We start from the raw sequence: 12871 nt of genomic DNA, 5'->3' as shown, positions 1-12871 counted from the left end.
GAATGTATCGTCATATGTCCGCACAAATGTGACCTACACTTGAATACTACGAGTATAACATGGACATTGTTCCATTGGTGAAGTCATACATTAGTAGTTTGTGATTCAGAACAGTTTGACTCTTAAACCAAGCATTTAAGCTTTTCAATAAAAGCAGGGTGAGTGGGGAAGCATTAGCCCAGTAAGCTCCACAGATCAGGAAATAACATAGAAAGAGGTTTGTTTGAAATCACATTAATCTTGTTAGTAGAAAATAAAGCATTACTGAACATTCACATATGTCATAAACTTTAGAAAAAATAAGTTTAGGGCAGCACTGTGGCACAGTGGTTAGCACTGCTGCCTCACACCGCCGAAGACCCGGGTTCAACCCTGGCCTCGGGTCACTGTCCGTGTGGAGTTTGCACATTCTCCCTGTGTCTGCGTGGGTCTCACCCTCACAACCCAATGATGTGCAGGTGGATTGGCCATGCTAAATTGTCCCTTAATTGGAAATAAAATTGTTGTGTACTCTAAATTCATTTTATAAAAGAAGATAAATAAGTTAAGCCATGATGTTGGTACAAGTTTTAACTAGTCTATTTGAAATTATTTAATATTTACATTGTGTTTCAGAAAAAGGTGTACAAGCTCCCCAAGTCCCTCAAGAAGCATCAGATGTGAAATATCCGTCTCTCCTTGGTCTGAGAGGTCCCAGCTACAAGAAAATACCTTGTCGAGGTCTCCATCCCCTGCATACAGAGATTCCCCAAGACAGAGCAGCAAACGAAAAAAAAGGTGGGTACATTTATCAATGAAGAAAATGTACGTTAACTAGTGGAAATATACACCAAAATAGTTTTCAAATGTCCATCAATATACAGGTTTCTAATTTCAGATTAAATCTTCTTTTGGAATTATTTATGCTTTCATTTATTTATCCCAATTGTTTTGATAGATCTTGGTCCAGATCTAAATCACCTAAAAAGTCGAAGCATTCTCATTCAGGTTCTCCGAAGAAATCAAGGCGGTCGAGGTCACGCTCAAGGACTCCTCACCGGTCTCACAAAAAGTCAAAGAAGAGCAAGCGCTGACAATTCATTAGTTTTGCTTTTGCGCTATTATGTACATAAAGGATGATGCAGCATTTTTTGTACTTTGTTTTGCCCCTTTGTTACTCTCTTCCATTTGTTTTATAGATGGAATAAATATTTGCTTTTGTATTTGGATAACTGCAACTCATGTTTAAAATGGGAATGTGATTCAGATCTGAAAATGGTGATCAATTAGAAATAATCTGTGTAATTGTTGTTCTTGCCAATGTAAAGAATTCACTTCTGCACCCCCGACCTGGTTTTGCTTTTGCTTCAATACAAGTGTTGTGGTTTTTTATTTACACAGATGAAGAGCTGCAGGGCCAGTATTTTTGTTTTGTTTTGTGACCCACAAGCATCTCTGTTCATTTACTGTAATTATCACAACATTTAAATAAAGTTTTGTGGCTCCTTTCTTGATGATGTTGATTTGTTTGTATTAAAGAGTAACTTTTTGACTTAGGTGGGTTTACCAAATAGTTTCATCACAGTGAGGACCTCCTGCCTCGATGTGGTTGCATACAAGTCGCAGTGGGTGCTCCAGTCTTGAATTAGTTTCCAGCTCTCCAGATCTGATCCTCCTGTAGCGAGAACCCAAGTCTGCGCAGCCATTTGTTTGGACAGCCAGGGTCCATTCTGAGTGATGTAATCCACGTTTGGCTGCACGTTTTCTCTCCTGCGCAGGCATGATCCCACTAAAGGACTAGACGATTCATTCTCCCATCAAGGCGGCAGAGTGCGCTGGTGAGCAGCAGTTGCAGAAACAGTGAGGCCTGGAGCAGCGGGAGTGATAGGGCAGAGGGGAAGCGCATCATGCCACATTCACAGCCCTCTCAAACTCCTCTGCAACTCTAACCGTCAAGCCTCCCAGGCTTGATGGGGCGTGATTAAAGGAGCGTCCGTGTGTGTGTGAACTCCAATGCATGCAGTCAGCAGATTGGTGTCTGGATTCTCTCTCCACACCCCCCACATCCAAAAATCTCATCCACACACAGGATTGGGAGAAGAGGAAACCTCAGGTTGAAAGGGAACCCTGTTCCGACCCCCAATTTAGTATGAATTCTGCTGAGGTCAGTGTGAAGTGTGCATCGCCAGAGGCAAAGGCAAGGTTGGTGTTAGTTTAGTTTAGGTGAACTATTCAATACCGTTTGGAGGAGGCATTTAAAAGGCTTGAGGCCTAACAGATCTTGAAAGGGCAAGATGACGGGACCTTTATTCTGCAACTGTGATGTTGCTGGTGTTCTGCAGACTGCCTGGTGTCTCAGTTTTTGTATAAAAGTTATTCAAATGTTTTATCCAGGTGCACTACTTTATGAGTTGAACATAGGACAAATACAAGTTTACAATTCAACCAAATGTTTTTATCAAACGCAGTAAAACAGTTACTCTCTTTAAATTATCCCAACTGCACTAATCCCAAGATTCTTCAATTAAGCTGCGATCCAATTCTCCAAGTCTCGGTTGTCTCCGGGCTCACACTGTTTCCATCCTCTGGTCGAATCGTCTCTATTTCCTCAACGCCGAGTCTTCACTTGGGGATTGGGGGGGGGTGGTCCTGCGAGTCGATTATTATACCCGTCTTCGCGCCTTTCCAGAATGTTCTCTGGGCCTCAGCCAATGAGGTCTTGGGGCAGGGGTCGCAGCACTCAATGGAGTTGCAACTCTGCAGGACACCAGGAACCCACCCCCAGGGGTCCATCACCAGATATATTGTCTGCATGTAATCTTAATGTATCGTAATGGTGGGGAATCTGGGTACCAGAAAGTCTAGCTTCATCTGAGCAATCCATCACAATTGATCCATTTGAGTGGGACTGATTATCTCCTGATGTCCTGTTTACAGGACAGGCCCAGACTTGTCCTGACTCTCTCTGCTCGGTGTATGTGAAGCAACTGCTACCGTGCTGCCCTAAAATTCAGGCAGTTGTCCATTATACCACAGTACCTCCTCTTGATCCAGTCCCCATCAGTGAACTGGATCACACAACTCTAACCAAACTACCGGATGGGCAAGTGTCAGAATTTAGAGCAAACAATCCGATTCCCTAACCCAACATACATATGTTTCCTAGACATCGTAAATAAAACACAAAATTAAACTGCTAATATACAAAATGAAATGGTTGATAATATAATAAATAAAAAGATAAATACACCAACCAAAATAAAATCATTCCGATGCAAGTCTTTAACATAATCCTTTGTGGTGCCGGATCAGTTTGTTCCTTTTTCCAGCAGACGAGCTTACTCATACTCCCGCATCTGATGGGGTAAACCCGTACGTATCCTGGGTATATTAGTCTCCTGGTCCTGTAGATCAGGAGATCAGGGTAGCATTTGTTATTATTTCTCAATATCTTGGACTTCCAGTGTGGATATGTAAGAGGAGGTTGTGTAGGTCCCACCCGGAGACTTGTTTTATGGTCCATTTTGCCTCGGTCCCAGGGTTTGTTTGGTAGACTCGGGATATTGAGGCCATGGTCAAAAGGAAGGAGGCATATGACATGCATAGGCAGCTGGGATCAAGTGGATCCCTTGAAGAGTATAGGGCTTGTCGGAGTAGAATTAAGAGAAATCAGGAGGGCAAAAAGGAGACATGAGACTGTCTTGGCAGATAAGGCAAAGGAAAATCCAAAGAGCTTTTACAAATACATGAAGGGTGACTGGGGAGAGGGTAGAGCCTCTTAATGATAAACAAGGTCATCTGAAGATGACAGAGGTCCTAAATAAATATTTCTAGTCAGTATTTACTGTTGAGAAAGGCATGAATGTTAGGGAAATTAGAAGTGATGTTTTGAGGGGTGTACATATTACAGAGAAGGAGGTGCTGGAGGTACTAAAGCGCACCAAGATAGATAAATCCCCGGGGCCTGATGAAATGTACCTCAGAATGTTGTGAGAGACTAGGGAGGAAATTGCCAGCCCCCTAGCTGAGATATTTGAATCATTGACAGCCACAGGAGAGATACCTGAAGATTGGAGGGTAGCAAATGTGCCCTTGTTTAAGAAAGGCTGTAGGGATAAGTCTGGAAACTACAGACCGGTTAGCCTTACTTCTGTAGTGGGTAAATCGTTAGAAGGTATTCTGAGGGACAGGATCTACAGACATTTAGACAGGCAAAGGGTTAATTAGGGAAAGTCATGTCTCACCAATGTTTTGAAGGGGTAACCAAGAAGGTAGATGAGGGCAGTGCAGTTGACGTTGGCGACTGAAGCCAAAGGGTGGTTATGGAGGGTTGTTTTTCAAACTGGAGGCCTGTGACCAGTGGTGTGTCTCAGGGATCGGTGCTGGGTCCGCTGTTTATTATATATATATATATATATATATATAAATATAATGATTTGGATGATAATGTAGGAGGCATGGTTCGTAAGTTTGCAGATGACACCAAGATTGGTGGCTTAATGGACAGTGAAGAAGATTATATAAGATTGCAACAGGATCTTGGCCAATTGGGCCGATGAATGGCAGATGGTGTTTAATTTGAATAATTGTGAGGTGATGCATTTTGGTAGATCAAATCAGGACAGGACCTATTCAGTTAATGGTAGGGAGTTGGGGAGAGTTACAGAACAAAGATCTAGGGGTACAGGTTCATTGCTCCTTGAAGTGGAGTCACAGGTGGACAGGGTGGTGAAGAAGGCATTCAGCATACTAGGTTTTATTGGTCAGAATATTGAATACAGGAGTTGGGACGTCTTGTTGAAGTTTTAAAGGAAAAAATTGTACCCGCCTCAACCACTGCCTCTGGCAGCTCGTTCCAGATACTCAGATACTAGACATTGGTAAGACCATTCTTGGAATACTGTGTTAAGTTCTGGTCACCCTATTATAGGAAAAATATTGTTAAACTAGAAAGAGTGCAGAAGAGATCTATGAGGATGCTACCAGGACTTGATGGTCTGAGTTACAAGGAGAGGCTGGATAGGCTGAGACTTGTTTCCCTGGAATGTAGGAGGCTTAGGGCTGATCTTATAGAGGTCTATAAAATAATGAGGAGCATGGATAAGGTAGATAGTCGGCATCTTTTCCCAACGGTAGAGGAGTCTAGAACTAGAGGCATAGGTTTAAGGTGAGAGGGGGGGAGATACAAAAGAGACCAGAGGGCAATTGTTTCACACACACGGTGGTGAGCATCCAGAATGGGATGCCAGAGGCAGTGGTAGAGGTGGGTATAATTTTTTTCCTTTAAAAACCAGTTAGACAGTTACATGGGCAGGGTGGGTACAGAGGGATATGGGCCAAATGCGGCCAAGTGGGACTAACTCAGTGATAGAAACTGGATGGCATAGACAGGCTAGATCGGCCTGTTTCCATGCTGTAAACATTTATGACTCCGTGGGCAGCACGGTAGCACAGTGGTTAGCACAGTTGCTTCACAGCTCCAGTGTACCAGGTTCGATTCCTGGCTTGGGACACTGTCTGTGCGGAGTCTGCACGTTCTCCCCATGTCTGTGTCGGTTTCCTCCGGGTGCTCCGGTTTTCTCCCACGGTCCAAAGATGTGCAGGTTAGGTGGATTGGTCATGCTAAATTGCCCTTAGTGTTCAAAAAGATGGGGTGGTGTTACGGGGATAGGGTGGCGGTGTGAGCTTGGGTAGGGTCCTCTTCAAGGGCCGGTGCAGACCCGATGGGCTGAATGGTCTCCTGCACTAAATTATATGATTCTATAACTCTATGACAAATTCTACCCATATGAAGGTAGAAGGAACTTACAGTGGTATGAGTGGTTGAAGACGTAGAAAAGAGCTCTTTTTACCCGAAATTGGGTGTAACTGCGATGTAAAAGTGTCACTGAAGGTCAGAGGATAAGCTCCCCCCGCGAATGGTATGTCTTTCATTCATCGGCCCACTGGCAGAAGAAGGTGAAAGATCTGGCCAAGGTGTTGGAAGAGACCTGTGGTGCAGCAGGTAGTAAAAAGATGGTGGAGGGGGAAGGGTCCGTGCAAGTTGGAAAACCCCAGATGGAACGGGTGAGCGATGGTGCAAAAGGGAGGGATTTAAATTCCTGGGGCATTGGAACCGGTTCTGGGGGAAGTGGGACCAGTACAAACCGGATGTGCTGCACCTGGGCAGGACTGGTTTGCTAGTGCTGTTGGAGAGGGTTTAAACTAATGTGGCAGGGGGGATGGGAACCGATGCAGGAAGCCAGAGGGACGTAAAATGGGGCCAGAAACAAAAAGCAGTAAGGGGGAAAGTGTAAGGCAGAGAAGCCATAGTCAAAAATCAAAAAGGGCCACAGTATAGGGTACAAGGACTGAGGAGAGTGTGAAAGGGAAGGTGGTCAATGCAGGATTGAGCATGTACCGAAATGCGCTCAGTACACCGAACAAGGTAAATGAGCATGTTGTGCACAGTGAAAGTAGCCAGTACGATGTGGGCATCACAGAGATGTGGCTGCAAGTGGATCAGGGCTGGGATCTAAATATCCAAGGATATATGCCCTATCGAAAGGACAGGCAGATAGGTAAAGGGGGCGGGGGTTGCATTGTTAGTAAGGAATGAAGTTAAATCGATAGCAAGGACGATATAGGATCAGAAGGCATAGAGTCTGTGTGGGTAGAGTTAGGAATTGCAAAGGTAAAAAGACCCTGATTGGAGTTATGTACAGACCCCCTAGCAGTAATCAGGATGTGGGGCAGAAAATAAATCAGGAGATAGAAAAGGCATGTGAAGAAGGCAATATTACAATAATCATGGGGGACATCAATATGCAGCTGGACTGGGAAAATCAGGTTGGTAGTGGATCCCAAGGAAAGGAATTTGTGGAATGTCTAAGAGATGGTTTTTTGGAGCAGCTTGTGACAGAGCCTACTAGGAAACAGGCAATTCTGGATTTGGTGATGTGTAATGAGGCAGACTTGATTAGGGAACTTAAGGTGAAGGAACCTTTAGGGAGCAGTGACCACAATATGATAGAATTTACCCTGCAGTTTGAGAGGGAGAAGCTGCAATCAGATGTAACGGTATTACGATAAGGGTAACTACAAAGACATGAGAGAGGAGCTTGCCCGAGTTGATTGGAAAAGGAGCCTAGCAGGGAAGTCAGTGGAACAGAAATGGCAGGAGTTTTGGGGGGTTATTCGGGAGCCACAACAGAAATTCACCCCAAGGAGGAGGAAACATGCCAAGGGGAGGACAAGGCACCCATGGCTGATGAGGGATGTCAATGACAGCATAAAAGATAAAGAAAAAGCATACAAAGTGGTGAGGATTATTGGGAAGCCTTTAAAAGCGAGCAGAGGATAACTAAAAAAGCAATGGGTGGGGGGGGGGGGGGGGGCGGGGGGGGGGGGGGGGAGAAGATGAAGTATGAGTGCAAGCTGGCTAGTAATATAAAGTAAGCTAGGAAGAGTTTTTTCCAATATATAGAAGGTAAGAGAGGCAAAAATAGACATTGGACCACTGGAAAATGTGGCTGGAGAAGTAATAGTACGAAACAAAGTAATGGCAGAGGAACTGAATAGTTACTTTGCTTAAGTCTTCACGGTGGAAGACACCAGTGGGATGCCAGAGCTCCAGGAGAACCAGGGGGCAGAGGTGAGTGCAGTGGCTATTACTAAGGAGAAGGTTCTGGGGGAACTGAAATGTCTGAAGGTGGATAAGTCACCTGGACCAGATGGATTACACCCCAGGGTCCTAAAAGAGATAGCTGAGAAAATTGTGGAGGCATTAGTGATGATCTTTCAGGAATCACTGGATGCAGGAAGGGTCCCAGAGGACTGGAAAGTGGCTAATGTAACACTCCTGTTTAAGAAGGGAGGGAGGCAGAAGACTGGAAATTATAGGCCGGTTACCTGACTTCGGTCAATGGTAAGATTTTAGAGTCTGTTATTAAAGATGAGATCGCAAAGTACTTGGAAGTGCATGGTAAAATAGGACTGAGTCAGCACGTCTTTCTCAAAGGGAGGTCATGTCTGACAAATCTGTTAGAGTTCTTTGAGGAGGTAACAAGGAAGTTAGACGAAGGAGAACCAGTAGACGTGATTTATTTAGATTTCCTGAAAGCCTTTGACAAGGTGCTGCATAGAAGACTGTTAAATAAGTTAAGAGCCCATGGTGTTAAGGGTAAGATCCTGGCATGGATAGAGGATTGGCTGACTGGCAGAAGGCAGAGAGTGTGGACAAAGGGGTCTTTTTCATGATGGCAGCCGGTGACTAGTGGTGTGCCTCAGGGGTCTGTTCTGGGACCACAACTTTTCACAATATACATTAAATGATCTGGAAGAAGGAACTGAAGGCACCGTTACTGCTCTTATGTCTTGAGGTCTTATGGCCTTATGCTTGATGGGCTTCATCAAGGAAGAGTTCTGCCAGCAGTGGAAGGAGATGCAGGAGGATCGATCAAAGGCCATCGAAGGGGCTGTGGCACCCCTGAAGGGCTCAATGCAGAGGGTGGAAAGTGCCTGGAATCTCAGGGGTCGCAGATCTGAGAAATCTATCGGGTGATCTCTGAACACAGCGATTGGGTGGTGGCACCAGAGACGGAGGTGGGGCTCTTAGTAGACCTTTGCAAGACGTTGCGAGCAAAGGTGGAGGAGCAGGAAAACAGGTCGAGGAGTCAGAAGCTGCAAATAGTTGGCATGCCTGAAGGAGTGAAGGTGCGAGTGCCACGAGATACATTTCAAAGATGCTAGCGGGGCTGATGGCGGAGGGGGTGCTGGACAAGGCGGACAGAGCGCACAGGTCTCTGAGACAGAAGCCAAGAGCTGGGGAGCAAATGTGGGCAGTGATCGTGGGACTCCACAAGTTTGTGGAGAAAGAAAAGATCTTCCAAGGAGAAGCGGAACGGCGAATGGGAGGGGAGCAATGTCCGAATATACCAGGACATTGGAGCTGAACTGGCAAAACAGCATGCGGGGTTCAACAGGGTCAAGGCGGTGTTATATTGATGGCAGATCAGGTTTGGGATGCTCTACCCAGCGAAACTATGGGTGACTTATGAAGGCCATGAATATTATTTTGAGACCCCCAGAAGTGACCAATGACTTTATCAAGGAGCATAAACTGGGGGAGAACTGAACAATTTGGGGAGAAGGAGGTGCTGGCACTCTGGAATAATAGAGAATACGGATAGGGTGGGGTTTGGAGAGAAGGGGGGTTCTTCTCCTCAGATATGGGGGGTGCTCTTTTCCTCTGATGTGAGGGGGGTTTTCTTTTCCTCCAAAGTGGAGGCTTTTATTTTTTCTGTTGGGTTGACAAATGGTAGCAGGGGTGAAACGTTTGTAAGGGAACCACTGTCCCCACTCTTCGCCCCCCCCCCCCCCCCCCCCCCCACCTCCTCCTGGTGCCTGTGGCTGTGTTTGTTTGTTTTTGAGGAAGGTGAACTGTGGTTCGAGATGAATCTTTGGATGGGGGAGGGGGAGGTCAGCGGGGAGGCTTTTTCACGGAACAAAGAGATGAGGGTGGAGGAGGGGTGAGGGGTCAGTAGGAGGAGCCTTTGGGCAGTAGTTGCCACGCTGGCAGGCAATGCCAGTGAACGGATGTGAGGTAGTGGAGAAGGCCAAGAGAAGTGGCCACGGGAGAGGGGGGTAGGGGAAGGGCTGTTGGAACAGAAACATGGTCAGGGGCGGAGAAAGGGGTCATCTTGGATGGGCCAGGTACAGAGGGTAATTAACGGAGGTAGAACTAAAAGGGGAGTGTCATGATATTCGGGTAAACATCATGGTGCAAACATACATACATACTGATGGACAGATCAATTGACCAATCAACACACACACAACACCACAGCCAATCACAGGCAAGAGCATACACACTACAAAACAGGGAACACAACACTTCCTGGGCATTCCAGCAGGAGACAGCTCAGGGCACAGAGCTCACAGCAAGCCACTCAGATATCCACCATGTGCTGAGTGCCACTCCAAGATAGTATTAGGAATAGGTCCACAGATTCTAGGGTTATGATCGAACCTCAGTCACCAGTTTACCACTGTAAATAAATGTTAGTAATAAAACTGAGTTGTACCATTCGCAACCGTGTTGGTTCGTCTGTGTAGCAGAGTACCCAACACATCATAGTACCAGGAGTAACTGTGGGACCTACCTACGAATCCTCCGGAATCTGCCATCCTGCGCCATGGACACCGTCAGCACACAGCAGCCGCTACAAGTCGCTGGAAACCTCAGCACCAATTGGAAGCTTTTCAAACAGCGCTTCCAGCTCTTCCTGGAAGCCAACGAAAAGGAGAGCGCTTCGGACACCAGAAAGATCGCCATCCTCCTCTCCACGGCAGGTCAACACGCCATCCATGTCTACAACGCCCTGGTGTTCGCGGAAGGTGAGGACAAGACCAAGTACAAGACAGTCCTTCTCAAACTCAACCAACACTTCAACGTCGAGGTCAACGAGAGTTTCGAGAGGTATCTCTTCCAGCAGCGCCTGCAGGGTAAGGATGAGCCCTTTCAATCCTTCCTTACGCACCTCCGTATCCTCGCGCAGTCCTGCGGTTATGACACCACCTCCGATTCAATGATTCGGGACCAGATTGTTTTTGGGGTCACCTCGGGCACCCTACGCCAGCAGCTCTTAAAAATTAAAGGTCTCACCCTAGCCTCCGCAATCGAAGCCTGTGTCCTGTATGAAAACATGACTAGCCGCACTCCCAATTTCAAGGGGCCGAATCGGCGCAGCGGGGGTCCTACGCGGCCGGATCGGCGAGGCAGGCGTCCTATGAGGCCGAACGGGTCCAGGCGATCAAATTCCTGGACGAGGGCGGCCATTTTGCGTGCTTTTCGAGGCCTCCCGCGTTTGTGTGCGCCAAAAACGACGTCGACACAGAGGGACGTGATGCACAGGCGCGCTCGACGCAAGACCGAATTGCGCATGCGCGGTGGCGCAACGAACGCCATGACGTCACGACGTGCGGCAACTGCGGAGCCGCACATTTAAAGCGAACATTTTCCGGCAAGAAACCAACAATGCCTCCGCTGTGGCAAGATGGGCCACTACGCTGCCTGCTGTCGAGCAACTCAACCTGCCAATGTTCCCCAATTCCGACAACCTCGCAGGGACGTGTGGACCATTCAGCCTCCTTACTACGAGTCGTGCCCAGACGATACCCAGACCAGTGATACAGACGACCAGGACGTCTTCCGTGTTGCGGTCATTGATGGGAACCGGATGTCTCCAGCCAGGACCCACCAGCCGTTGCAAGTGAACACTGTCAATCCGGGTGATGAATGGTGTGCCACCCTAACGGTCAGCCGATCACCAATAACATTCCGTCTGGACACTGGTGCCTCCGCCAACCTCATAGCATGGTCAGCCTTCTACGCCATGAAGGTCAGACCACCAATTTGGCCATCCCGTTGCAAGATGGTCGACTACAATGGGAACGTTATCCCGGCTATGCGATCCTGCCAGCTCCAGGTGACACACAACACACACACGACCACACTCTCATTCGAAATAGTCGGATCATCAAAGGACTCCCTGCTAGGCGCACAGGCATGCAAGGTTCTCCACCTCGTGCAACGAGTCCACGCTCTGTCTCCAGAAGGCACATCTGACTTCCCGGATGCAGAATTCAGGGCACAGTTCCAATCGCTCCTCGCAGGGTCCCAGCGCCACTCAAAGACCGCCTCAAGCAGCAGCTGCAGGATCTCCAGGACCAAGGGATCCTATCCCGGGTCACGGAGCCCACGCCATGGGTCAGCTCCATGGTGTGTGTTAAGAAGCCCTCCGGTGAGCTCCGGATCTACATTGATCCAAAAGACCTCAACAACAACATAATGAGGGAACACTACCCCATATCCAAACGGGAAGAGATCACGAGCGAAATGGCCCGGGCTAAAATTTTCACAAAACTGGATGCCTCGAAGGGTTTTTGGCAGATCCAACTGGATCAGTCCAGCCGAAAGCTGTGCACCTTCCACACCCCTTTCGGCAGGTTCTGCTATAACAGAATGCCGTTTGGCATCATCTTGGCATCCGAGGTCTTTCACAGGATCATGGAACAGATGATGGAGGGCATCGAAGGGGTGCGCGTCTACGTGGACGACATCATCATCTGGTCCACCACACCACAGGAGCACATCAATCGTCTCCAGCGCGTCTTTGTGCGCATACGGGAAAACGGCTTGCGCCTCAACCGAGCCAAGTGTTCTTTCGGCCAAACCGAGCTGAATTTCCTGGGGGACCACATTTCCCGGTCAGGGGTCCGTCCAGATGCAGACAAGGTGAGCGCCATTACAGCCATGCCGCAGCCAGCAGACAAGAAAGCAGTGGTACGCTTCCTAGGCATGGTCAACTTCCTGCGGTGACATCCCAACCTTGCCTCCCACACGACGGCTCTTCGCCACCTCATCAAGAAGTCCACGGAGTTCCAGTGGCTGCCCACACACCAGCAGGAATGGGACGAGCTCAAAATTAAGCTCACCACAGCCCCGGTATTGGCGTTTTTCGACACATTTCGTGCCACTAAAATCTCGACTGATGCCAGCCAGTCCGGCATTGGGGCGGTACTCCTACAGCGGGATGACACTGCCTCATGGGCCCCGGTCGCCTATGCCTCGCGGGCCATGACCCCCACAGAACAGCGCTACGCGCAAATCGAAAAGGAGTGCCTGGGTTTGCTGACCGGAATGGACAAGTTCCATGACTACGTGTATGGTCTCCCCCAGTTTACCGTTGAGACTGACCATCGCCCCCTGGTCAGCATCATAAATAAGGACCTGAACGAGATGACCCCTCGCCTCCAGCGCATCCTACTTAAACTCAGGAGGTATGACTTCCAACTGGTCTACACCCCGGGAAAGGACCTTATCATTGCGAATGCCCTATCTAGAGCAGTG

General features: G+C 48.0%; 1 protein-coding gene across 2 annotated transcripts in view; it reads left to right on the top strand.

Moving 5' to 3' along the window:
- LOC140420933 (U2 snRNP-associated SURP motif-containing protein-like) overlaps positions 1–1488 on the top strand; it is a 113800-nt gene extending 112312 nt beyond the window's left edge. For both annotated transcript variants that reach the window (XM_072505096.1, XM_072505095.1), the window contains 2 exons: positions 616–777; positions 938–1488. In XM_072505096.1, the coding sequence (XP_072361197.1) occupies positions 616–777; positions 938–1073 (298 nt within the window). In that variant the 3' untranslated portion in view covers positions 1074–1488. The remainder of the gene's footprint in view (positions 1–615; positions 778–937) is intronic.
- Positions 1489–12871: the final 11383 nt, after the last annotated feature.

Source organism: Scyliorhinus torazame, chromosome 5, assembly GCF_047496885.1.
Source record: "Scyliorhinus torazame isolate Kashiwa2021f chromosome 5, sScyTor2.1, whole genome shotgun sequence".
NCBI classification, from domain to species: domain Eukaryota; kingdom Metazoa; phylum Chordata; class Chondrichthyes; order Carcharhiniformes; family Scyliorhinidae; genus Scyliorhinus; species Scyliorhinus torazame.
Note: the sequence above shows the minus strand (reverse complement) of the source record. Positions and strands in the feature narration are given on the sequence as shown.